Raw genomic sequence first — 25764 nt, forward strand, 5'->3', positions numbered from 1 at the left:
ATTGGGTTCATGTTTTGTTATTATAGGCGTTGGTAGGGCAATAGATAATAACAATGGTTGGTCAGTCACTCGCTCAGTCCCAAATCTTATTTAGAAAGTGGATCCACGGTTTGTTTTATTTTTATAAACAAAAGAACATGACCAACCTTTTTTTTTATCCAACTGACATGACCCATTTTCTACTTTGTATTATACGGCCCGACAGTAGTGTGACGTACTTTCTCAAAGCTATGAGAAAAAATGTGTAAAGGAGATATCTAGCGTCAATTACGGTTGGTTTAGTTTAAAATATGATGATTATACAGAGAGGACATGGTGGTATATAAAGTGTTAAAGCCAAAAAAAAAAAATATATATATATATATATAGACTTATTTGTTTGGTGTATGTACTCAAAACTTCCACTTCTAGATTTCACTACATGCATAAAAAATCATTACATATTACAGAAGACTTATTAAAGTTAGCATTGTGTACTTTATCAACATTCCGTAGCCGTTTGATGCGATAAAAAAAAAGGTTCCGTAATCGTAGTTTTAGATTATTGTTAGGTGGACGATAATAGGATGTGTGGAAAGAGTGTAATATCGAATGGCGGTAAAGTCAAAATGTGTATGATCATGATTCACGTGAAATAAGTGAATAATTGATTAGGTGATTTTAAAGACATTGGAATCTTTTACAGTTCTTTTTTTTGAGGTCAAAATGGAATTTATACAGTTCATATTAGAACCGATCATTCTTCTTCTTTCCGCCAACCAAACTCTCTCAGCCTTCTTCTCGTTTACACTTGCACAAGTCGAGGTTTGACTTTTGCACAAGTTCCCATTTATGCAATAAATACAGACTTCCGATTTTTTTTTCCCTGTATACATTTATTATTAATGGACAAAGCCCAAACGGAAACCAAACACACAGAAACAGTACAAAAAATCCATAACGCAGGCCCAAGCACTACATTAAACTGATCAACAACAAAGTCCAAACATAAACCCATTACAGAAGGAAAACACCTCATCCTTCTATGTGTTTAACCTCACGGCCTCCAGAGAACACGCGTCCTATCAATAGTCACCCTTCTTCCTCCAGCACCTGAACATCAACCCAACGGAATTCCGACGATGACGAAATCAGATCCGGGATAAAACCCATCAACCAAACAACCAACTATGCTCCCTACGAGCAGTAGTAACATGGCGGATCCATGGAATCATCAAGATATTAAACGCCTACAATCGATCTTCTATTTCTAACATACAACATGCATCAACAGGACAGATCGAGAGGCAGAGTGAACAGATAAGCCTTTGATTCATAGATCGAACGAAACGAAATAGATCCTAGGAATAGCCGGAGATAAACAGCACTGAAGAAGCCACCGCCTCCCGGAGACAGAAGCCGGCGAAGCTGGTGCGAAGACCACCACTTCCCAGAAGCAAATCGGACGACCACCGTAGAGGTGCGACGCCGAAACCAAAAAAAACCTATACAACCCGAGAGAAAAAAGAAACTTTACAGATCAATTATAAACTTAATGGCAATAAAACGTAGTTTCAAAATGTGATCAATTTAAGAGGTGACTACAACTCGTTATGCAGTATCAACATCGACAAGTACTCTATATATATTTTGTTCCTTAATTTCATCTCTACCTCCCATTTCTAAAGTTTACTTGCAGTGAAAACATGTTATACTTATTGATCGACATAGAGCTCCTAGTTCACGAAAAGGATAATGAAAATTTAATTTAAAGTTGTCAAACAACATAACGGAAAAGTTAGTAATAAACCAAAACATGGGGGATCCCCCAAAACATGGTTCATACCTAATAATTTTCGAACGAGTTCAGTATTAACTGACGAGTATGCTCTGTAAGCGTTACAAAGAGGGAGATTCATGTTACGTATTTTACAAAAATAATCATAATGAAGAATTTTTTTTGTCAGCAGCATAATGAAGCTTATTTCAACTATTTGAAGTACTTTGGGCTCTTCTCTGTTTGGGTCTGAAACCTGTTCAGACCATTTCGCAAGGAAAATAAAAATACTAAACGAAACGAGAGATATCGTGTCGAATATATAAAAAGCTAAGAGCAACTCCAATGGTGTTACCCACCATTGGAGTCCTTAGGATTATAATAGTAGTTTTTTTTGCTTTTTGAATAGTTAAGGATTTGAGTCTAAAATGTATGTCCAATGGTGTTACTCAATATGAGGTCTTTAAGAATTTTAAATTATTAAATTTTTAAAAAGTTTTAATTTTAAATTTTTTTTTATTCAATGTTTAAAAGCAAACATACAATAATTATACATCTTCATTATCACCAAACTTGTTCCAAATATTTTCGATTAAATCATTTTTCAATGCTTGGTGTGTACGCCTATCTCGAACATGATTCCGTAGACCAAGCATATTACCGAAATGGGTAGGCATGTTGTTAATATGCTCAACATGTGAACTTCTGCTCGATTCTCCTTCTTCAAATTCAGATGTATCGTACAGAGTGTATCCACCCCGTTCATTTTCGACAATCATATTATGCAGTATGATACATGCTCGCATAATATTCCCTATTTTTCCCTTGTCCAACGACAGCGCCGGGTTTTTCACTATCGCAAATCGAGCTTGCAATACACCAAAAGCACGCTCCACATCTTTTCGGGTAGCTTCTTGAACTTTAGCAAATAACTCTGCTTTAGGACCTTGAGGGAGTGTGATAGATTGGATAAATGTTGACCATTTTGGATATATACCGTCCGTGAGGTAGTACGCCAAATCATATTGGTGTCCGTTGACCATGTACGTTACCCTTGGAGCTCGACCTTCATAAATGTCATCAAATACAGGTGATCGATCAAGGACGTTAATATCGTTTAAGGTACCTGGAGAACCGAAATAAGCGTGCCATATCCAAAGATCTTGCGACGCTACAGCCTCCAAAACAAGTGTCGGCTTTCCTGATCCACGGGTGTATTGTCCTTTCCAAGCGGTTGGGCAATTTTTCCATTCCCAATGCATACAGTCGATGCTTCCAATCATCCCCGGAAAGCCGCGGATCTCTCCAATATCGAGCAAACGTTGAAGATCCTCAGGATTGGGTCTCCGTAGGTATTCTTCTCCAAATAATAGAATGACTGCATCTGTGAAATGGGTTAAACATGAAAGAGCGGTGCTTTCACCGAATCGGAGATACTCGTCGACGGCGTCAGCCGCACATCCATAAGCAAGCATACGAATAGCCGCCGTACACTTTTGTAGTGTAGATAGACCCAACCGTCCTACCGCATCCCTCCGTTGCTGAAAGAATGGAACATTTGCTGAGAGGGTGTTGATAATACGCATGAATACTTGCCTGTTCATGCGAAAACGACGTCTGAATAGATTTTCCGGAAATGACGGATTTTCACTAAAATAGTCATTCCATAGCCGGTTGTGGCCCGCCTCGCGGTTTCTTTCGACATATGCACGTTTCTTCTTTTTATCTGTTCGATTCTCCACGATGCTGTTGTATGTATTTTCAAAATATTCATCAAAAGCCTCGTTGACAGCCGCATCGAGTCTTCGGTCGACTTCATCTCCCATATTTGCCTATCTTTCCTTCAAAAATTATTTAGACTAATGAAGAAACAACCAAAATTAAATAGAAAGAAATTGTATACGTTACTCTTTGTTTTACTTTAGAAGAAAAAAATAAGTAGTCTATTTTTTGTCAAATAATAAAATTACTCTGTTTTTAAAAATATTGTTCAGTATTTCTATGGTAAGTTTCAGTTTATCAAAATTAAACAATATATCGTTTTTATTGTTTTCCTTCGAGTAATGCTTGAAGAACTATTATGAAACGTAAATGTTTGAAGGATTCAGCATAAATGTTACGTAAATGTTTGAAGGTTACCTAAATATTTTTTAAAGGCTTACAGGTTGCAGTGGGATGAGTTGAGCCTTGTTGTGTTGCTGTGTATCGAGCCTTGTTTCTTATTTTGGTTTGTAAATATGTAAATAGAAGGCAAAGAAGAGCATAGGAAACAAGGAAGTAGAAGGCAAAGAAGAGCATAGGAAACAGAAAACACTAAAACATCATTTTACATCAGTTTTTGAGAGAATACAAGGAAGTAGAAACACACTTGGTTCACTTAAACAGCCCAGTCTACAAAGAGACTTATAAAGGCAACATGGTACACGACTTGGTCCACATCAAAATACAAACAACAAGAAACAAAGAGCCCGTGACTTGATTTCTAAATAACAGGAGAAAGAGACAAACCACCCGTGACTTCAAGATGCCAGCTCTAGTCTTCAACAAGCACATGGTCTTGTACTTCACCTGAGACAGGAAAATCACGTGTGTAAGCAGAGGATATTCACAGATGTACAAGTTAAATGACAACTACATGAATCACTAGTCTAATGCAAACATGTGAAACTAAGGATAATCACTAGTCTAATGCAAACATGTGAAACACTTAGAGCTAAGAAACCCTACAACAACTCAGACAGAAGTTTCATTTTCAGAGCCGACTCCATCTCAGAGAGAGGCTCAGACTTTGCAAGCAAACTCTCTAGCAAACTTTGCTTTGAGATTTGTTTTTTGATCTCCAACAAACTCTCAAGCTTTGCCAATTCTTCTTCTTTTCCAGTTTTCTTCCTCTTTTTAGCAGCCTTCGCAGCCTTGACCCCAACTGGTCTCTCCTCTGGCTCTGGCACTGCCCCTTCGCCATCAACAGGATCCACTGGTTTGCGCTTTTCCTTCTCAAGATAGGTGGAGCACCACTTCACATCATGCCTGAGCTCTCTCCACGCGTGTTCCAAGTTAAACTTCTGGTTCTGGTCGCTGTGGAAGATATCCAAGGCTGACTTCATCACATCGTTGTCATTTTGCCCGCTCCTCTGCCCCCTCAGTGCCATGTCGTAACATCCAGCAAATTTACAGACCACATCATTGATCCTAGCCCACCTTTGCTTGCATTGCCCAAGTTCTCGAGGGATAGTCCCAACGAGAAGAGGACTAGCGTTGTAATACTCTACAATTCTCCTCCAGAAGGCTCCGGCTTTTTGTTCATTACTCACTATTGGGTCTTTGCTGGTGTTGAGCCACGCACCTATGAGGATTACATCCTCCTTCGTTGTCCACTTTCTCCTCTCTTTGACACCAGGCTCATCATTACTTTGACCGGGAATAGGAAAGGGTTGTGATGAGCCAAGGTCAATTGACCCTTGGCTCGCTAATAGGTTAACATAACCATTGTAGTTTGCCATTTACAAATAAGTCTGTGTTTCTCTAGTAGAAACACAGAGGATTAAATAAGGGATTCTCCACTAAGAGCATTGAAGCGTAGTGGGAATGTGTCCTATCAAAACAGCTCACGACCTTTAAGTCTAAAAAGAAGCAGTTAAGGCACAATTTAATGATCGTTTGGTGGGAATTTAAACTACAAAGTTAACCTTATTTCCAAACTACAACGTTATCCTAGTTTGGTTTGGTACTACAAGGAGACACACAACACTATCCTAGTTTGGTTTCAAACTACAACACACACCACTATCCTAGTTTGGTTTCAAACTACAAGGAAACACACCAGACGATCCTAGTTACACACACATGTACCAACTAATTTTTTTAACTGTTGATTAAAAGGGTTCAAAGCACTAACCTCAGCGGACTCTCTCGAGCTCACACACACGCTCAAGAAGCATCTTAACCTGAACCTGAAGAGACATCAGAGACAGAACAATATGTTAGACAGATTGTAAAAATTAGTGGCAACGTTAAGTAAGAAACTAACCTTAAGCGCCTCGCACTCGCGCAGGAGCTTCTCCTGCTCGAGAAACTTTAGTTTGAGCCTCTCAATCTCTTGTTGCACACCCATTACCCATGGCTGCCTAAAATGCAGCCCGTCGTTCTGCCAAAACATTAAATTCGTAAGCAAACAGCAAAACAATTTGGAGTATAAACAGACAGTACATTTCGAACCTGGTAGTCTGTGCAGATGAAGTATCTTTTCCCCGGGAGGTAATCATACGTATCATCTTCGTCGACGAACTCCTTTGTGATAGATCCACAGGGGCACAGCTTCGGAATTCCCTGTTGGGCTTCTGAAACGAAATGAAGCATGTTGTAGTACGCTTTGTGTGCTTTCATGTCTCGCAGTTCGTCCTCCATTTAGAGCTGACAAGAAAAAAAAAAAAGAACCGAATCACCAAAAGCCCCAAATTATAAAACCCTAAATCGATTTATAAAACCCAACATCGAATGACTGCTTAATCACGGACCCTTAAATCCTCCGAAATAACCAAGAACTACATCGAAAAGAGTCGATTGGCAAACCCCGACAGGAACCCTAATTCTAATTTTATCCCCAATCGCTAATGAAACCCGAAATCTATTCAAACCCATGAATCGAATCGATAAAAACAAGAGAAATCTACATGCATGTACTCCATAAGAAAGAATAGTGAGTATTAGCGGTCGGATTTGGCCGGATTTACCTGAAACCAAGCAGATCGCCGATGTCGGTTTTGTCGTCGCCTTTAGAGAAGGAGAGGTTTTTTTTTTCTTTACGACCCGCGTAAATGATTCATTCCCGTCCCCCTACGAAACGCAACGTTTCACCCAACCAATCAGATGATGCCAGGTCATTTAGGATCAAAGACAAAAAATCCTTACCTAAGGATTCTTTCTTAGCGTAAGCCCATTTAATATTAGTATTTTCTTATGTATTAGCGCTAAGGATTGTGTTAAATCCCGCGTTGCTCATGCTCTAAGCAATCGAGATTAAAATAGAGGAATTATTAGTTCATTTACTTTTTAATCAAGTGTTGAAGTTTATCCATTACCGCGCGACTCATCGGGATCGGAGAATCTCATATAAAAAAATTCGAATCTCCACAAATATAATAAAACTCAAAGCACATCTGAACCGTTCATCACTCAACCAACGAAATCCAACGGTTAAATAGTTTTCTCTTCAACGACTAGAGGACAAAGAAGCTTTCCTTCGATTTCGGTTAACTTCTTCTTCTCTCTTTCTTCAACACTTTCTCGTCGTTTCTTCTCAAATTCTCCGTCAACTCTGAATCCTCCGTAAGTTTTCTTTTCTCTGCTCGCGAAATTCGCGTGAAAAATGTTGGCGATGGACTCGCGATCTTCTTCTCTCCATCTTCATCGCTCCATTGCTCGCGTTGACCTTATCTCCGGCGTACGAATGAAACAATCCCCCAGGAATCCTTCTCCGAACACGCCTCGAATACGTATAAGTATCTTCTGTTGATTCCTTTATCTGTTTTCCTTTTTTTGCATCTGAATTTTCGAGATCCAAATCGAATCCCTAGAATTAGATTTTTTAAAAGTTATAATTGAATGGCTGAGAGTAGAGAATTAGGGTTACCAAAGGCTACTATTAGCTTGAAAGAGCAGTTAGCGAGAACTACTTTGAGGAACTTGAGGTCGCAAGGTCACACGTACGTTGAGATCCGCGAGGATGGAAAGCGTTTCGTCTTCTTCTGCACCCTCTGTCTCGCTCCCTGCTACAGCGACGCCGTTTTGCTCGGGCATTTGAACGGGAGCCTTCACAAGGAGAGGTTGTCGTGCGCTAAGATCACGCTCCTTGGTGAAAAGCCATGGCCTTTTAATGATGGTGTGCTTTTCTTCGATTGTGAAATTAAAGAAGAGGAGAAAGCTCAAATCTCTGGTGGTGAAGGTGTTGTTTTTCCGTTGTTGGATTGGTGTGATGATGAAAGGTTTGCTATTGTTGTGTATGATGAAAACAGAGGGCAAAATGGAGATAATAATCAACCTGCTGATGAGATTGGTCGCTGTGGAGATAATCTGTTGATCTCTGGTTTGCTGATTAAGGAGAGAACTGTTGATTTGGAAGCTAAGTTTATAGGCTTTGGACGCATAGCTGCTAGGTTGTTTGAGACGAAAGGGCGTTCCACTTGGATAGATAAGCTATGGTGCGAGTGGTTAGGAGAGGAGGGTGCTTCGGATGAGGAGAAGGCTAGTGTCCCGGAGCATGACTTTGCTATTGTCACGTTCTCTTACTTCTATAATTTGGGTAGGCTGGGGTTTCTCGACGAGCCGAGCCGTCTTCTCACATCTAGTCCAGCAGAATCAGTGAAAGGAGAAGACAATAATGGCAGGAAGAGGAAGAAGTCTTTTTCCGATCCGGAAGACACTAGTGATTCTCTGTGTAGTCAGTACGACTCTTCTGAGGAGGTCTCTTCAAGAGCTCTAATAGCTAATTATGATGATAGTGTCGTGGACAAAAGAATCATCAAGAACAGAAAGGTAAGACGGGAGCTTAGGAAGCAACAGAGGATAAATTCCGAGAGGATATGCGAAGTCTGTAAGCAAAAGATGCTTCCTGGGAAAGATGCAGCAGCAATACTAAACATGAAGACAGGGAAACTTGCGTGTGGTAGTAGAAACCTCCTCGGTGCGTTCCACCTGTTTCACGTCTCTTGTGTCGTGCACTGGTTTCTCTTCTGTGAGAGTGAGATACTTGGGAGCAAGATTGTGTGTGGAAAAGGGAAAAAGAGATGCACAAAGCAGAGTGGTGCGAACACGAATGGGTTGGTAAGTAATGTTAGCTGGCAAATATTCTCAGTGTTCTGTCCAGAATGTCAAGGCACTGGCATAAACATTGAAGGAGGTGAGATTGAGAGAGATACGTTTCCGCTTTCTCAGGTATGTATGTGATTACACTCACTCAGAGTTCTTAACAAGTATAAACCTAACATACGTGTGATTGTATGCGAATGTGGTAGACATGGAGGTTTGGGGTGAAAGTGAGTGAAGGTAGAAAAGCATGGGTGAAAAATCCGGAAAAGTTAGAGAATTGTTCAACAGGTTTCCATTTTCCACAGCAGGATAAAGAATCGGTCAAGGGTCAGGTAATAATATTACTATTATTACACAACATATCCATTTTGGTAATTACATTGGTTGTAAGTGGAAGGATTAAAATGTGGGAATGCAGGAGGAAAGAGTGCAGAGCATGAAGCTGGTTCGTTTCTACCGAGTGGAGTTGTAACGTAGGAAACAAGCAAGCAAAAGATACACTCTAAATGTTATGTGTTTTGTGTAAATAAGGCTTTGGTCTCGCACTTTACAGTTTTTCTCACTGTAAATCCGCTATTATATTTGCATTTGTTATTACTATGATACAATCTGATTACTTTTAAGGGCCATTCTACTCTTTTTTTTTTTTACGCGAGCTAGGGATTTAATACCTACAGTAATATTTAAAAAGATCCTTAAAATTCGAAATTCTAAAACCTGTTTTCGATATAGGCACGATCAATTACAACTTTTGAAGCTACAAAAATGGATTTCATCGATGAGGCCATGAGGGGGTTGTGTCATGCGGACCCATACGTCGTCTCAGACTCCACTATGCTTTAAAATGAAACAGCTCACTCCAATTTTGTTTACAACATTTTTAATGTATAAAGAAAGAACCGTACCAAAAACATTAATTTGATAAAGTTGATATTTCAACACCCAACTTCTTCTATCAGCACTGTCTTATTCACCGTTATCAATCAAACGTAGGGTCCAAATTTTATTTAGAATTTTTGGAAAGAAAAAAGCATCACCGTTTGCGTCGCGTTCTAATGCCACTATCATCCTTTTGGTGCACAAATAGATTGAGTTGAAGATAAGCCTCCTTTTTTCCCATATTATTATTAGATCAGAATAAACAATAGCAAATCGGTGCCGTTTCTTGGTTTTGACATTATTAAGTTTTAATCATACAATCAGAAGATTCAAGACTCTTACACACACACACTTGTAACTTAGCTCCGTAAATATATATGCATACTCATTCCAACGCATGATGAGAGGACATACAATTAGAAAAGAAGTAGACACATGACCATGAAACAAAGCAGGAACAAGTAGATTCTGCTTAGTGACTCATCCGCCTGCATTGTCCGACGCCTTAACCGGAGACTTGTGTAACGGTCGCCCCGGTACGGTGTCACGTTGCTCGAAGACTCTCCAAATAGTCTCCGATATACCATCTCGCATACCACACCCACCACCGGATCAGGCATTCTATACATGTACCGCTGACTCTCACTTTCTCCTACTCGTTGACCACCTCTCCTCAAGTCATAAACCGGACCAGATGGTCTGTTCGGTACGTTTGAACCAGACTGGGGGACTTTCTGTCCCCTGCCGTAGATAGGGACAAGCGTAGCGTCGGAGACCTCGGATTTGCAGACCGGGCATTTTGAGGATTCCTTCTTATCGTACTGGTCGACGCGTTGTCTTGTATTGTTGGTGCAGTGAGTCCACTTGTAAATGCAGGGCCAACAAAACAAGTGGCCACACAAAGTCACGACCGGATCACGAACCTGATCCAAACATATGTTGCAGTCGAACTCTCCTCCAGAGTCACCCAATGTTGCTAGGTCGTCTTCTTGGTTCTCTATCTCCATTTTACTGAAACGTACAAGACAAACACAGATTCACTCGACTAGTCGTTGTTTATTAGATTTCACCTAAAATACGAAATTTCGTGAGAAAAAGAATAATATTTAGTTTTTTACAAAAAAAAAAAAGAAGAAGAATAATATATATATATATATATATATATATATAGTAATAATTTTTAAAGTAGCTAGTTGGAGTTATGAAGACTAATCACTCTCGGTTTTTCACGTTATATACCATGATAAGAAAAGAAACTAAATGATCAAAGAAACCCTTAAAGAAACATAGTGGTTAATTAAACAGAGAAGCGTTGATGATGGCAAATGGGAAACTAATCAAATAACATAACAAGGAGATTATTCGTAATCGTATTATCTAAAACTGACTTAATATAATCGGAAAGAATCAGCTGCGTGCGACCGTGCGTAGTTATTCAAGAAACGGTGGAGATCTATTGAGTAGATGGTTTTATATGTACACATACAAGCGCAACAACATAGATATATATATATATATATATATATATATATATATATATATATATATATTAAGAGTGATGATTCAGAGACGTACTCGTCGTAAAGATTGTAAGTACCGATGGATCTCTGCTGACTTTAGATGCTAGTAGCCTTTGGAAAACCTCAGACTCAGAGAGTTATGGCTGAAGAACAAAGGGAGGAGAATTATTTGGAATTAGAGAAAGCGGAATGGGTAAGAATAATAATAGATCGAAGGTGGTGCAGAAGAAGCACGAGAGCTTATATTATATTATACACACACGCACACATAAGTATTATTTATTACTTTATAAAGGTGTAAAAACAAAATCCACAGAAATTATTTTAAAGAAGAAACGTCTACCTAATTGAAAATAAGTAGATAAAGTAACGAAATGACATTCTTTTTCTTCTTTGTTTCTTTTACTTGCTTATTTTTTGAAAAGGTCAGCAACGGACCAGCATCGTTTGTTTACAGAAGTAAAGAAGACCACACTATAAAAATGTTTAATCACAACTACAGAACAAACAAATATTCACTTGACAGAACAATTTTGAAAAATAACTTATAAAATATTACAAACTGCCAAATTGTCCCATAACTTTATCGGTTTATCTTTTACAAAAAAAAACTTTATCGGTTTATCCCTATTTCTTTTTCGTAGGATAAGAATTTGACCGGTTCTGGCACCACACCATAGAACACCACCACTTCATCCACCCCCCCCCCCCCCCCCCCCCCCCCCCCCCTCCCCTTTCAAGTCCTAGTAAATTTTCCTTTTTCATTAGAACTATTTGAATTTTTTTCCTTATTTCGATACTTTCAAAATTTATGATTATTAGAGCATCTCTATCAAAAATAAATAAGGGTTTTAAATATATGTGTAATATATTTTAAGTTACAAATAAAACTAAAGCGTTTATAAGAAAAGTATCTCGTAAGATATTTAAATTTATCTCAACTGAATGAAAAATTCATCTCAATTTGTTCTTTTCTTTTTATTGTTTTCATTTGTTAATTACAAGATACTTTAAAAGACATTTAATGAGAAACCACTAATAGAAGTGCTTTAGGTGATGAGTAGTGAGTTGGAAAAAGCAGTGCTGAGTGAATAACAATGTCAATTAGGTAAGTTGCTTCATTAGATTAGAATTGGAGTGTACTACGTTTTCATTGAAGCCTTAACTAGAGGTCTTATCAACCAATCGACATAGTATAGTTTAAACCACAAATCAAACATAGTATAATTCAAACACGTCACGGAAGCGAAGAGCCCCAAATTCACCGTGTCCATCAGACCAATGAGACCATATTACATTTCAGATTTATTAACTTGTCAGTAGACAACCCCAAACCCACTCCTTAAATTGATCAGGCTTCGAATGGTAAAAGCAGTTTAAGCAGGATAGATCAAACAGATCATGCAGATCAAGCAGGACAAATGTAGATCAAGCAGGACAAGTGCAGATCAAGCAGATCATGCAGGAGAGAATCATATCAAATAATTTTGTATAACTTATGAATGACAAAATCAGTTCAAAACTATAGATCATATATTAAAACAATAAAAATGACACTTAAATATCTAAACAAATATCTTAGATGTTATAGGATCGGCCGAAATGTCTGTAAATGTTTTTTAAGATATTTATACTTTTTTTTATTTTCTTATTTATATAAATTAAAAATTATATGACAAAAAATAATTAGTAGAGAATGATAATTTTGTATTGTTAAAGTTGTAAATAAAATAAATTAAAATATTGTATTCATAAAACTAGATAATATATTTTTAAAGTTATGTGTTGTAACAAAGTTATTTATTGACCAAACAAAAAAAAAGCAGATCAACACAACCAAATATTGGCGGGTGCAGATTTCCTGCTTTTTCCACAAAAAGACAGAAAATATTAAACTGCATGCAGATCTCCCGCTTGAACTGCTTTTGCAAACAGAAAATGGTGAATGGTGAATGCATTGCGGAAGAACTCCATGTGCAGGAGATCTGCACTTGTGCGCTCTTCCATTCGGACACTGATAAAAACAGTGCCTAAATATTCATATATGTTGTGCCGTCACCATGTTGTTTATAATAACCGGAACCATATCTCAAGACCCAAATACACATACGATTTTCATCTTTACGATTTATTATAGGGACATTTGCTAAAACTAACCCAAATATTCAAGTCAAATGTAAAAGTGTACCCCACTTTCAGTCAATTGTAAAACCAACCTAAAGGAGTAATGAAAGTACTATTTAACCCTTATGACCAAACAAAAAACAGAAATGTATTTTACGTTTCTAGCCTTTGGAAGTCTACATGTAATAAAAGAAGTCTACATATATATAGACTTCCTACGAAGTCTATTTTATAGACTTGTTTTGTAGTCTACACTCTAATTTGATCTAATAATTTAATTTTGAAAATGTATAAAAATAATTATTGTGATATTTTTAACTAATCATCAATATAATGGATAATATGAAATAAATAAATTAAAATTTCATATAATCGAACAATTTTGAAGAATATATACTAATTTGGTTATCATGTGTTAGATTATGTTCATAGTTTAGAAACAAAAGGTTCTAACATGTTATGTCTTTTAGTAGTTGATTTCATAGGGTTAGATTTTAGATTTTGTTTTTTTTTGTTTTATTAACTTAAATCTGCATATTAATGTTTAGTAGTTTATATTTTGTATAAATGAGACTTTTTGATTATCAAGCAAAACATTTAGGGTTTGAGATTTGTGGTTTAGGGTTTCGTAGACCTACAATAAAGTCTATTTATCTGAAGACGTCTTTTTCAGTCTATATTTTTCAATTTGTTTTACAAAAAATTATTATATTTAAACTAAGTTAAGTTACTTACGAATAAAAAAATGAAATCATATACTATAACTATTAAAAAATAAAGAAATAAATTTAATAAATCATATATTAAAATTACTAAAATAATAAAGAATAAATAACAATAATTAAATTATTATAGTAGACTTCCAAAAAGGTCTACTATGTTATAGTAAGATCTACTCCAAAATTTTAATTTTAGTAGACTTCAAACGAAGTCTACAGCATCGTAAATTTTAACCTAGTTACATTTTTGTCTCCCTATATAAACAAAATTTATACAATCTCTCTCTAAAGTGGCTGCACAAGTTTTTAAAACTCTCTCCCTTCTCTCTAAAACTTTCTCTCTTCTCTCTAAAATTCTCTCAATTGTTTCCAAATCTCTCTCATTATCTTCTTTCTCTCTAAAATTTTCTCAAGTCTTTCTCACAATATTATCTTGTCATTTTAGATATTATGATTCATGGTTTTCATCTTCTCCTTTAAAAAATGTATGTTTTAGATCTATAGCTTTTAAATGTGTATTTTTATGTTTATTTCTCACAATATTATCTTTTTTTGGTAGGTAATATCACTCATGGATTTCTTCATCTCCTCTAAAAATGTAAGTTTTAGATTAATAGATTTTAAATATGTATTTACATGTTTATATTCAAATAAATTTATAGATCAAGCTCTCTACATTAATTTGCTACTAGTTTACCTTATAAATTCTATTATGTAAAGTATTTTCAGATTTAAAATTATTTTCACATTTCAAAATATATAGATTTTTTCAGATCTGAAAATTATCAGACAGTGTAGACTTCTAAAGAAGTTTACTAAAGCTTGCAGACTTCATATGAAGTTTACTAAACCACAAAGTTTAAGCATACTTCATTGGAAGTCTACAAAAATATGACTTTAATTTTTTTTCTATGATTTTTAATAATTTTATTTTATTTTGCAGGTATTTTCTTCCATAGTTGTTCTCTTCTCCTCTTAGAAATGTAAGGTTTACATCTATAGATTTAAAATATGTGTTCTAGTATTTATATTCAAATAAAGTTACATATTAAAATTCATATTAATATGTCTTTAATTTATAACTATTTTGTCTACTAAATCATATTTTTAAAAGTTTTTTAGATTTAAACTTATTTCATATTTTTAATGTATTTATTTTTCAGATCTATTTTTTTTATAGAGTAGACTTCATTTGAAATCTACTTAAAACTTACGGCTGGTAGACTTCAAACGAAGTCTACTAGCCTTGACTTTTAAGCATATTTCATTAGAAGTTTACTCAAATATGATTTTAATTTTTATCTTATTTTTCATAATTTTATTTTATTTTGCAGGTATTCTCTTCCAATGTTTTCAAATCATCTTCCCAAAAATGTAAGCTTTCCATATATTCATTATAAGATATTTTGTGTTTATAATGAACTAAATTTATAGATTCATACATTATCTTTTTGCTTTGTTACAAGGATGACAAAAAACCATTTTTGAAATATTTTCCAGAACAAAGTATTTTCAAATTTTCTAAATGCACACTTTTAGATATGAAAATTTTCCATTATTGTAGACTTCAACTAAAGTCCACTAAACAATAACTTTACGTAGACTTAATAAAAAGTCTACTAAAATATGATTTCATTTTTTATCTTATGTTTTTCTCATAACTCTATCTTATTTTGCAGGTACTTTTTCCAAGACTTTATTTGAAGCATCAAGATTATGAAAAATCAAACATACTCAATAATACTTTTTAATATATTGCTCTGTAATAACTTTCATAATAAAATATTAATTTTTAAATAATTTTTTAATGCATAATCTATAAAAATTGTATTCATTTTTAGTTGTTTTCACTTGTATGATATTATTAATTTTTTGTTAGATATCAATTTTTCACAAGATCTAACCAACCAAACAAGTAAAACCACCATAAGCTAAAATAAAAACTAACACACATGTGAGAAGAAGAAAATCTATACAAAATTTTCCCAAATATTTTCAAGAATAACACTAATCAAAACAATTTGCAATAAGTATCAAGTGTATAATTATAACACATTAAATTGTGAAATTCATCCAAGACCATTAAAATTTTACTAACATACACTGTAAAATAATTAAATCATGAAATAACATGATGAATAATACACAAATACACTTTTAATAGAATTTACGACGTAGACTTCAACTGCAGTCTACATTTGTAGATTTACAAAAACGTCTACACTTATTATCTAAAATATAGTCAATCCAAAAAAATTTAGTGTATTTGGCGCAGGCTTGATACACAAAAGCGTACAAAGTGTGTCTTAGATAACTCGATCAAGTTCCGTACTTGTCGATTATTTGTGACAGGCATAAGAGGAGTATTTTCCTATTCGGAGTCATTTGTTTTAAATGATGTTTGGTAAGGAATAGGTTAGCACCATCTTCTCAATTTTGTTGTCCAGATCATAATCTTCTTGTGTCATTTCAAGAAGTTTACCATGTGTACAGCCATCATGCACAAGGAACATTCTTCAACCTTTCTGATTCTTCATCCTTTTCGAATATTTTGTCACCCAAAATGTCTTTGGCCCATGCTTCACACTCTCTCTAAGTTTCCAACCACATCCTTGAACACGACACTTAGCCACATACAGAGTTTTCGTTGTCTTATATGCTGAGAATGTAAATTTATATTCCACAGTCACCGACTTCAGCTTTGAAACAAGTTCAGCCTTATTAGGAAAACTATAAACGAAGACTTACAAATACGTCTACAATTATTAGCTAACAACATTGTCAAATTAAATGAATTATACCTTCATAATTATAAAAAAAATTCTTTTCAAAATCACTCAAACCCATCAGGATTAACTAACACACACTGTCAAACAAAAAAACTAGAAAAAAATTAATGAATAATACACAAATTCACATTTTTATAGATTTTTCTATGCAGACTTAATATTCAGTCTCTGAAGACGTAGACGTTCTTTTCAGTTTACAGACGTAGACTGTTAAATAGGTCTACTCTTTGGGTTGGTTTTTGCAATTGACCATTTTACGGGTTGCTTTCTATAGTTGAATAAAAGTTGTGATTTTGTACATGTAGACTTTCATTTCAGTCTACAATTTAAAAATGTTACTTTTTGCAATTGACCAGAATTTACCCAAGATTTGACTTTCAGAACTAGACTTCATATGCAGTCTACATGTTTGAATTTTTTTGAAAGAGGTTAGTTTTGCAATTGACCAAGTTTGACTTCAAATCAGTAGATTAAAATGAACGTCTACGGGTGTGTAGACTTCTTGTGAAGTCTACTCTCAAATCCGACGGGTTGGTTTTGCATTTGACCAAAATAAAAAAGTAGACTTTATACGCAGTCTACATTTTTTTTTTAAGATAAGAAGACTGCATATGAAGTCTACAATTTAATAAATTTTTGATTGCTTTTTAAACTTTTTGGTCAAACACAAAACTAACCTATTCCACGAAGTCAAAGTTTTGGTCAAATGCAAAACTGACCTTTTATAGACTTCGTTGGCAGTCTACATTTTGTAGACTTCCGTTGAAGTCTATTTTGAAAAGTCAAAAGTTCGGTCAAATGAAAAACTAACCTCTTTTAGGTAGACGTCTTAGTAAGTCTATCGAAAATTTTATTTTTGTTGTCAAAGGTAAAGACAGAGACTACTGGGAAAGTCTGCGTTAGAAAAAAAAATTGTCTGGTCAATTGCAAAACTAACCCGTGCGTTGACAAATAGACTGCATCGTAAGTCTCTACGGAGGCGTAGACATACAAAACAGTCTACCGTCGCGACACAGATCTGAAAAAGAACGAAAACCATGTAAATAGTTACCTTTTTCATGTGTAAAGCTCGTTTCCAACCTTTTCAACCGTCCAAACTCCAAATATGAGCAAAAAGAAGCATCTTTAACGATTCACTAATGAAGAAACTCGAAAATATGAAGTTTGTGATTATGAAAATGATAGTTATGAGAGTTTTTTAGATGGAAATGTAGAGGAGATGAGAGGAAATGAAGTTTTTTGGGTTAGAATGAGAAAAAAAGTGGTTGAAAATTGAATTCTAGAGCTTTAGAGCTCAAAAATGGTGGTTCATGGTGGTTGGAAAAATTGATGATGATGGCATTTTTGTAAATAAGAAGAAATGGTTAGGGTGTATTTGGTTTTTTGTTAATTTTGAAATTAATAAAAAAATAAATAAAAATGGTAATTTTGTGAATAATTCAAAAACATAAGGATAATATGGAAATTTTATTGATGAATAGTATGGACAAAAAAAAAGGGTTGGTTTTGGGTTTGACTTGAAAATATGGGTTGGTTTTGAAAAACACCCTTTATTATATAATACCATCAACTCTCATTTTTGGATTATCCGTTTTTCTATAAACATTTACATGATCTTTTGATTTTTGAGTATTATAGAATCATTGGAAAACACTCAATACAAAGATGTTTTTTTCCTGGTTTTCAAGACTAAAAAAGTTTATAGTCTCTAATCAAATCAAATTTCCAAAGATAATTACAAACACTAGTCGATCTGTCCTAGACTCCTACAAAAACACTTTAAATTAATAGAAAAGCCTTAAACGAGTTCCTCTTTAAGTCTTAACAATGTCAAATACTAACTCTAAAAAGTAAAACCAAAACCTCCACCAAACCTCTTGAGTGCCTAAATTTTTTCACCCTGGGTGTTGTTATTTAAGGCAGCTATGTTTAGTGACATCGCTGATAAAGTGACAAGTGACGAACCAGCTGGAAAAATACATTCTCGGTTCGGGCATCAGGTTGGGAAATAGTATCTTTTGTTATTATAAATTGATTAATAATGAACTTTATAATAAATCATTGTTAAGGGAACCTAAAACATATCTAATCACATCCTAGAGTAGTATCCGTTTATCCCCATTCCACAAACTGATTTATTATATAGTTTATGTTTAAACAATAATAACAAAAGGATTGGAGTAAGTTGCAGCTTGTATATATGTATATAGATAATAATGTTTTAGACATAGATATAATATTATACATGAACGTTGATGATAATGTTTTCAAAGTCTCATCATATTAAATTGTTGGAGCAGATTGTCTTCAATGATTCAAATTGGTTATGGATATTAACTAGTTGAAGCTTAACCGCCATTTTGGTTAATTTGATGGCTTTTCTTGAAGGCTTAAAATAGGAAAATTTCTGTTGGCATGTCAGTGATATATATTGTTTCGTCTACTTCAACGAACCGCAGCATTTTTCTCTCCTCCTATAACTCCAAAACACGAAAAAACAAAATAACAAAACAAAAAAAACATTTAGAGAATCAAATGTGACAAAGACAAATACAAAGGAGGAAACAGAAGCATGGAGAATTCTCCTCGTTGTTTGGTTTCTCTTCTTTCAATCCTACTCTTGTCTGGATCCGCCTCGTCTCTCCACATCTCTCGTAATTTACTAATATTTCAAATATAGTATATGCCTATAGTTTTTTTTTTACGTTATTGAAAAAAGCGGAATGAATTTCTATGTGCAGTTGATGAATTTGAGTCACACCCAGCCACAAGCCGAGGTCTTCTTCAGGCAAAAACACGTAAGAATATTTTGAATCATTGATCGTATAATATGGCTCATGCATGCTTCATTGATGATTAACTAATTCAAAACCTAATTAAAAAAAAAAAACAAGATTCAATACTTGTGTTAACATGCAATGTGATAATAACAGCATGCAAAGAAGATTTTGCGAACAAGAATTACACAATCATAACGAGTAAATGCAAAGGTCCAAATTATCCAGCCAAGGCATGTTGCTCCGCCTTCAAGGACTTTGCTTGCCCATTCGCGGAAGCTCTTAACGATGACAAGACAGAATGTGCCTCTACAATGTTCAGTTACATCAATATATACGGTCGTTATCCTCCGGGAATATTCGCAAACATGTGCAAAGAAGGCAAAGAAGGGCTCGATTGTACCGACGTCATGACCGCCACATCATCTTCTTATGCAGCGATCCCTCTTGTCTCCACACACGCATTGCTTTTCACCGTTCTCTTGTTTTGCCTCCTCTAAAGACTTTTCCTATATATGAATTACCACATGAGATATATTATATATGAACATTTCGTTGTTAATTAGTTGGTGAGCCACCCCGTTAATTCTTTCATGCAAAGTCATTGATGTACATTTTTCGATTTTGTTTTAGGCTCTCGTGAACTATTTGTTTTTGTTTTTTCTTATTCTTTTTAAGTAACATGAATTATGCGGGGATTGAACTTATAGGGTCTCGCCCTCAAGAATGCTAGTACCAATTAAAGGGTACATATCCGAGTCCTCGTGAAGATTTCGTTACACGTCACAAGACTAATGTTTCATATACATGCTATGTGGATCATGATAACATTTTAGTAGTTTAAGGTTGAGTATAATCCCCATGGCCTTATATAGCCAGTCGAACGAAGATAGAAAAACAAATAGGAACATAATAACAAAAATAAATAACAACTAAAAATTAAAGAAAATAAATGGACTTCGAGCCTGGACGTTAGAACCACACAAAGGGTACATGATTGGTTTGATCTGTTAAGTAAAGTTGGGTCTATCATTGCTTCATTGCTTGCTAAGCCACACACTTGTAGAACAATGCTACCATTTGTGAGTTTGTATTTTTAAGAATATAAAGTCAGCTTACGCCTCTTAATTCCCATTGTCACTGTTGGTATTTTATGCTCATAAGTCATAATATAAGGTTATTTGTTTGGTGAAATACGATAAGGTTGAAACACTAATGACGGGGGAACAACGGCATTGAACAAGTGGATCTGATTATTATTTGACATGTTGTAAATCTCGAATGCAAATTGATGCGATCATCTTTTCGTGGCGACGATTAACGAATCCCAACTCCATATGGTTATTGGTGATTTTCTCTACGTCAAATTTAATGTTACCACGTTATTCTTTGATAAAGACCATATTATATCTTGAAATATTAATACTCTTCTCACTATTTAATTCAAATTATCATCGGCCATTTTCTTTTGTAAACAAAGGAACCTTCTGTAGCTTATTTATAAGACACTAGCAATTCACCGGCCAAAACTTATTCTATAATTCATATATACCCGTATTTTACAATCATGTAGGAAATCAAGTAGCCAAATGTAAACATTTTATCACCCAAGTGAAGTGATTGTGGAATATCTGCCCAGTAATATAACCATACTAAAGCAGAAAAAAACAGTAATATAAAATCTCTAATAACGAGTTCTTAGAAGAACTTGTCCCAGCTATCTTGAATTCAGTATCACCATGACTGGTATGCAGATGCTAAAGATTCATGTTTCCGGTACAAACTGACATTATGCGACAATTAAAATATGCTCTTCAGGAATGTTTAGCTAACCATTGTGACTATATATATAGATCTCAAACACCACCAGTAGTCAATGGCTGAGATTAGACACGAGCAATTATAAGATGCTCACATTCTACACAACAAGTGACAAGACCAATATCAACGCTCCTGCTACATTTAACTTAAGTATAGACTGAATTTCAGATTATAGAAGCATCTTTAGAAACACCTTAAGGAAGAAGAGTATCAATGTGGTTCGGAGAAGCTGCAGGTTTCCTGCACATAGGATCAAAGAGCACTCAGTTTCAGTTTAAAGACCAGAGACCCCAAAGTACACACATTCATCTTATCTCCTGTAACATCAAACCTACCCAAAAAAAAGACATGGTCGTTAGCTCTAGGTGTTAGCAGCCAATGGTTGAGGAGGAGTCTCTCAACATATTTTTCTCCATGGATTCATCTCCAAATTTATTTGGCGGAATACCCACATCTCCATGAAACGACGTCGTTTTCGAAAGGGTTGTAAGTAACTAACCCAAACAAAGCAGTCAAAATTAAAACAATCAAATTCATTGGGGACGAAGATACAAATATTAATACAGAAATAAGAGAAAAAAGTCGGTTTAGCTGTTTCCTCCTCTCTACCTTCTTCTGCTTTGCGTTTCCTCATCGTCTTTGCCTTCCTCCCAAGCGATTGATTTTGCCTTCTTCTCTCACACAAATCGATTCCAGTATTCTGATCGATGGCGTCGGGCCGGGTCAACTCGGGATTCGATTTCGGGTCAGATGATATCCTCCGCACTTACGACGACTTCACCAACAACCAGGACTCCTCCAACGGTTCCAACTCCGATCCTTCGATCGCTGCCACCAACAACTTCAATAAGGTCAAATCCAGCTCCCCCCTCCCCTCTGTGTTGTCGATATTTGGAAATTCTAGGGTTTCGATTTGGGAATTTTTATAATATTGTTAAGTTAATCGAAGCCTATTGATGATGCTGAGCTACTCTTTTGTATCTCAGGAGTTTCACAAAACTAGGATGGCTAGGTCTTCGGTTTTTCCTACGAGCTCTTACAGTCCACCTGAGGATTCGTTGAGCCAAGACGTGACTGCCACTGTGGAAAGAACCATGAAGAAGTATACGGACAACGTGATGCGCTTTCTTGAAGGTATCAGCTCGCGCTTGTCACAGCTTGAGCTCTACTGCTACAACCTTGATAAGACTATTGGTGAGATGAGGTCGGACTTGACTCGTGATAACGAGGAGGCTGATGTTAAGCTTAGATCTATGGAGAAACATCTTCAAGAGGTTTGTGTTTTATTTAATGTTTTAAGTTTTTTTTTTTTTTTTTGTTAGTTTGTTATAACGGTGTTTTTGATGTAGGTGCGTAGGTCGGTGCAGATTCTCAGAGACAAGCAAGAGTTGGCTGATACGCAGAAAGATCTAGCGAGGCTTCAAGTTGTGCAGAAAGATTCATCTTCCCCGTCTCACTCCCAAAAAAGTGAGGAGACTCCTGTTCCAGAGGCTAAGAAGACTGAGAGCTCCTCTGATGCACATAACCAGCAGCTTGCACTTGCTTTGCCTCATCAAATACCACCAGCGCAGCCACAGCCACAGCCACAGCAGCAGCAACAGTATTACATGTCTCCTACTCCACAGCTTCAAAACACACCTGCACCTGTTCCTGCTCCACCATCTCAGCCTCAAGCACCACCAGCGCAGGCTCAGTTCATGCCCCCACCTCCTGCTCCATCTCACCCAAGCTCAGCGCAAACTCAGTCGTTTCCACAGTACCAGCAGAACTGGCCTCCGCAGCCACAGGCGAGGCCACAGTCCAGTGGAGGCTACCCAACATACTCACCTGCACCACCAAGCAACCAATCTCCAGTAGAGCCATCGCCCGGCAGCATGCAGATGCCATCACCATACGGTGGACCTCCTCAGCAGTCGATGCAAGGTTACGGATACAGTGCACCACCACCACCACCACAGGCTCCTCAGCAGACAAAAATGTCTTATAGCCACCAGACAGGCGATGCGTATGTTCCTTCAGGACCTCCTCCTCCCCCCGGGTATGCCAATGCCATGTATGAAGGTGGGCGGATGCAATACCCACCACCTCAGCCTCCTCCTCCGCAGCAGCAACAAGGGCAGCATTACATGCAAGGTCCACAAGGTGGTGGGTACGCTCCTCAGCAGCACCAGGCAGGTGGTGGAAGCACAGGGACACCATCTCCTGTCATGAGATCAAAATACGGTGAACTGATAGAGAAGCTAGTGAGTATGGGTTTCAGAGGAGACCACGTGATGAGCGTGATTCAGCGGATGGAGGAGAGCGGACAGCCTATCGACTTCAACGCCCTCCTTGACAGATTGAGTGTGCAGTCCTCAGGAGGGCCTCCCAGAGGGTGGTGAGAGAACCACAGTGGCTCCTCTTCTAGGCCCTAGTTTTATTGGGCCCAATAGATTGGGCCTGTTGTGTATTCTTATGGGACTCAATTTATGTTTCCTCCGATAATTCGTGTGTTTACTTTCTATCTGCCACTTGAACAACCCAAATATCTGGTCTTTGAGTTTATTTTCTTTTACACAATCTTGCATGTATTTACGAGCATCGTCTACGTGTGGTTGTATAAAATCATGTTCATAGAAAATGAGCAAGCTTGCGAAATTATTTGTCTATTTACTTTTTTAGTTATTTATTCATTAGTACATTATAAAACAAATGTCATAAATATAAGCCACTCCGAGTACGACACGCGTCAACAACTAAGAATCCAAATAAAATTTCGAGGAATCAAAAATTGAAGAGGCGCCAAATACTATTTTATTATTATTTCAAGCAGCGCGGCAAGAGTCTCGCGCCGAATAAATCTTGTTGATATTATTAGATTAGGAATATTTCCATTATTGTATCTTCCTTTTCTCTCGATAGTATTATAAATAACACAAACGATTTGTATACTATAAGACTTTCTCAATCTCTCTAATATCTTCTTCCTTTGTGTAACTTCACGATGACGACGCCGGTGAGTAAGAACATCGCCATCAGGCCTGTGGAGTTCTACGGAAACGCACTCCCCCGTCCTCGTTTCTTCGCTAATCCTCAGTTCAACTCTCACCGCGTCGATCCGCCGCTTCTCTCGTGGGCTAGAGACGCTCACTGGTCCACGGGTGGTCTCAACTTCACGCGCCTCCGTCTCCAGGGACGAATCGAAGGTAGCGTCGACAAGCTCCGAGCGCAGCTCGAGGATTCCAGCCCTGGAGACTCCGAGAAGAAGAGATCCGGTTTTGATTCTTCTCCGGCGGCTCCGGTTGCGGTGAAACGAAGGAGGTACGTAGATCTTAACGATGATGAGGATGAGATTGGATCGGGAGATGAGGGAGTGGCGAGGATTATCAGAAACCTCTCTGGTGATTTTGATAGAGTCGCTGGAGAGAGTGAGATCTGTAAGAAATCGATTGGATCCGAATCAGTAGGAAAGAAGAGGTTGAAGAAGAAGAAAACAAGTTCGATTAGGACGTCTCCAAGATTGACAAGAATAATCCCTCTAGGTTTTAGATTTTAATTCATGAGAATGTAACTTCTTATTAGTTTCTGAATTTCCTATAAATATATTAATTTCTCTGCTTTAACTGATAAAATTATGATTATTACCCTCGATATCTGATTCTTGAATTGGGAGTAAAGGAGGAGCAGTGTGTTGCTTGACAAGGATATGAATGTTAGGTTAGTTGCCTGAGCTGGTCAAGATAGGGGAGACCAATGTGTATAGCTTTACAGTGTGTGGAAGGAGGCCAATAGGTTGTGCATATATAAGTTTGACTGATGATGGTGACAAGAGGCAAAGGGAAGGCATGGAAGTGAGCTTGTTGGAGAGAATGAAGAGTTCTTGTTGGTAAACTAGTGACGGAAGACAACAATAACGACATCCCATGTTCCTACATGTATGAAATTCGTCTTTTTATTCTAATTCCTCTTAAAGAGTTTTTGGTTCTATTCTTCAAGGAAGCTGAAAAGCTAGTGTGAGAAGTTAATTTGTAGTTGTATTTTTGTTCTATATAGTAAGAGGTTGTGTGGTTCTTCTGTATACACTCTTGCATATATAAATGTTCATGAAAATCGTCTTTTTAAGATACATTATAATACATGTATTGTGCATATCAACGAAGCACCAGTGGTCTAGTGGTAGAATAGTACCCTGCCACGGTACAGACCCGGGTTCGATTCCCGGCTGGTGCATTTTTAAAATTTTTGTTACTGTTAAAAACAACATTTATACGATCTCTATGTTTGGGCCGCTCGTTCCATACTGGTAGTACTTAAAACTAGGCCGAGGTTGTTCATTAGGTTTCAGTTTGGGTTTAACAAAAACATTCAGCTAAATGTATTTTTTTTTTTTTTCAAATTGTTATTTATTAAGGCCAAGCCTAGGCCGAAGCCCAAACAAAACGAGTACAAACCAAAAGCCCAGAGAAACAACGGGCCACAAAAAGCAAACACACGAAGAGCAGAAGCCCAAAAAAAAATACATAACGGTTCAAACGGCCCACACTACTCGACACGGGCAGTTCGCCCTAAAAACGCGCCGCAAGGAAATAGGTTTAA

General features: G+C 36.6%; 8 protein-coding genes and 1 non-coding gene across 10 annotated transcripts; 5 read left to right on the plus strand and 4 right to left on the minus strand.

Annotated features, from left to right (window-relative positions):
- Positions 1 to 2304: 2304 nt before the first annotated feature.
- Positions 2305 to 3582, minus strand: LOC106412678. Its single transcript, XM_048777078.1, has 3 exons — positions 3021 to 3582; positions 2754 to 2882; positions 2305 to 2624 (listed from the first exon to the last, which is right to left on the minus strand). The coding sequence occupies exons 1-3, from the start codon at positions 3580 to 3582 to the stop codon at positions 2305 to 2307; spliced, it is 1011 nt and encodes a 336-aa protein (XP_048633035.1).
- Positions 3583 to 4479: 897 nt separating this feature from the next.
- LOC106412669 (glutathione S-transferase T3-like) lies at positions 4480 to 5256 on the minus strand. The gene has a single exon (XM_013853584.1). The coding sequence runs from the start codon at positions 5254 to 5256 to the stop codon at positions 4480 to 4482; it is 777 nt and encodes a 258-aa protein (XP_013709038.1).
- A 258-nt stretch (positions 5257 to 5514) lies between these two features.
- LOC106454678 lies at positions 5515 to 6169 on the minus strand. The gene is made up of 3 exons (XM_022720264.2): positions 5972 to 6169; positions 5784 to 5900; positions 5515 to 5706 (listed from the first exon to the last, which is right to left on the minus strand). Exons 1-3 carry the CDS (start codon positions 6158 to 6160, stop codon positions 5653 to 5655), a joined length of 360 nt encoding a protein of 119 aa, XP_022575985.1. The 5' UTR covers positions 6161 to 6169; the 3' UTR covers positions 5515 to 5652.
- A 777-nt stretch (positions 6170 to 6946) lies between these two features.
- Positions 6947 to 9189, plus strand: BNAA03G49140D. The gene is made up of 3 exons (XM_013836934.3): positions 6947 to 8686; positions 8767 to 8892; positions 8979 to 9189. The coding sequence occupies exons 1-3, from the start codon at positions 7358 to 7360 to the stop codon at positions 9030 to 9032; spliced, it is 1509 nt and encodes a 502-aa protein (XP_013692388.1). The 5' UTR covers positions 6947 to 7357; the 3' UTR covers positions 9033 to 9189.
- Positions 9190 to 9698: 509 nt separating this feature from the next.
- LOC106390243 (E3 ubiquitin-protein ligase RMA2) lies at positions 9699 to 11322 on the minus strand. 2 transcript variants are annotated; one of them, XM_013830663.3, is made up of 2 exons: positions 11015 to 11322; positions 9699 to 10450 (listed from the first exon to the last, which is right to left on the minus strand). In XM_013830663.3, exon 2 carries the CDS (start codon positions 10444 to 10446, stop codon positions 9856 to 9858), a length of 591 nt encoding a protein of 196 aa, XP_013686117.1. In that variant the 5' UTR covers positions 10447 to 10450; positions 11015 to 11322; the 3' UTR covers positions 9699 to 9855. The 2 variants fall into 2 exon arrangements, with proteins under 2 accessions (XP_013686117.1, XP_048620146.1); XM_048764189.1 differs by having other exon boundaries at positions 9699 to 10509; positions 11015 to 11261.
- Positions 11323 to 19076: 7754 nt separating this feature from the next.
- On the plus strand, positions 19077 to 20035 carry LOC106395423 (GPI-anchored protein LLG3). Its single transcript, XM_013835884.3, has 3 exons — positions 19077 to 19245; positions 19333 to 19389; positions 19525 to 20035. Exons 1-3 carry the CDS (start codon positions 19164 to 19166, stop codon positions 19866 to 19868), a joined length of 483 nt encoding a protein of 160 aa, XP_013691338.1. The 5' UTR covers positions 19077 to 19163; the 3' UTR covers positions 19869 to 20035.
- Positions 20036 to 21770: 1735 nt separating this feature from the next.
- Positions 21771 to 23748, plus strand: LOC106396369 (basic salivary proline-rich protein 1). The gene is made up of 3 exons (XM_013836741.3): positions 21771 to 22040; positions 22176 to 22463; positions 22539 to 23748. The coding sequence occupies exons 1-3, from the start codon at positions 21897 to 21899 to the stop codon at positions 23568 to 23570; spliced, it is 1464 nt and encodes a 487-aa protein (XP_013692195.2). The 5' UTR covers positions 21771 to 21896; the 3' UTR covers positions 23571 to 23748.
- A 222-nt stretch (positions 23749 to 23970) lies between these two features.
- BNAA03G49180D lies at positions 23971 to 24814 on the plus strand. Its single transcript, XM_013835608.3, has one exon. The coding sequence runs from the start codon at positions 24173 to 24175 to the stop codon at positions 24722 to 24724; it is 552 nt and encodes a 183-aa protein (XP_013691062.2). The 5' UTR covers positions 23971 to 24172; the 3' UTR covers positions 24725 to 24814.
- A 513-nt stretch (positions 24815 to 25327) lies between these two features.
- Positions 25328 to 25398, plus strand: TRNAG-GCC. The gene has a single exon. It is a non-coding gene; the product is annotated as a tRNA-Gly (tRNA).
- The last annotated feature ends 366 nt before the right edge of the window (positions 25399 to 25764 follow it).

Source organism: Brassica napus, chromosome A3 (genome assembly GCF_020379485.1).
Source record: "Brassica napus cultivar Da-Ae chromosome A3, Da-Ae, whole genome shotgun sequence".
Classification (NCBI taxonomy): domain Eukaryota; kingdom Viridiplantae; phylum Streptophyta; class Magnoliopsida; order Brassicales; family Brassicaceae; genus Brassica; species Brassica napus.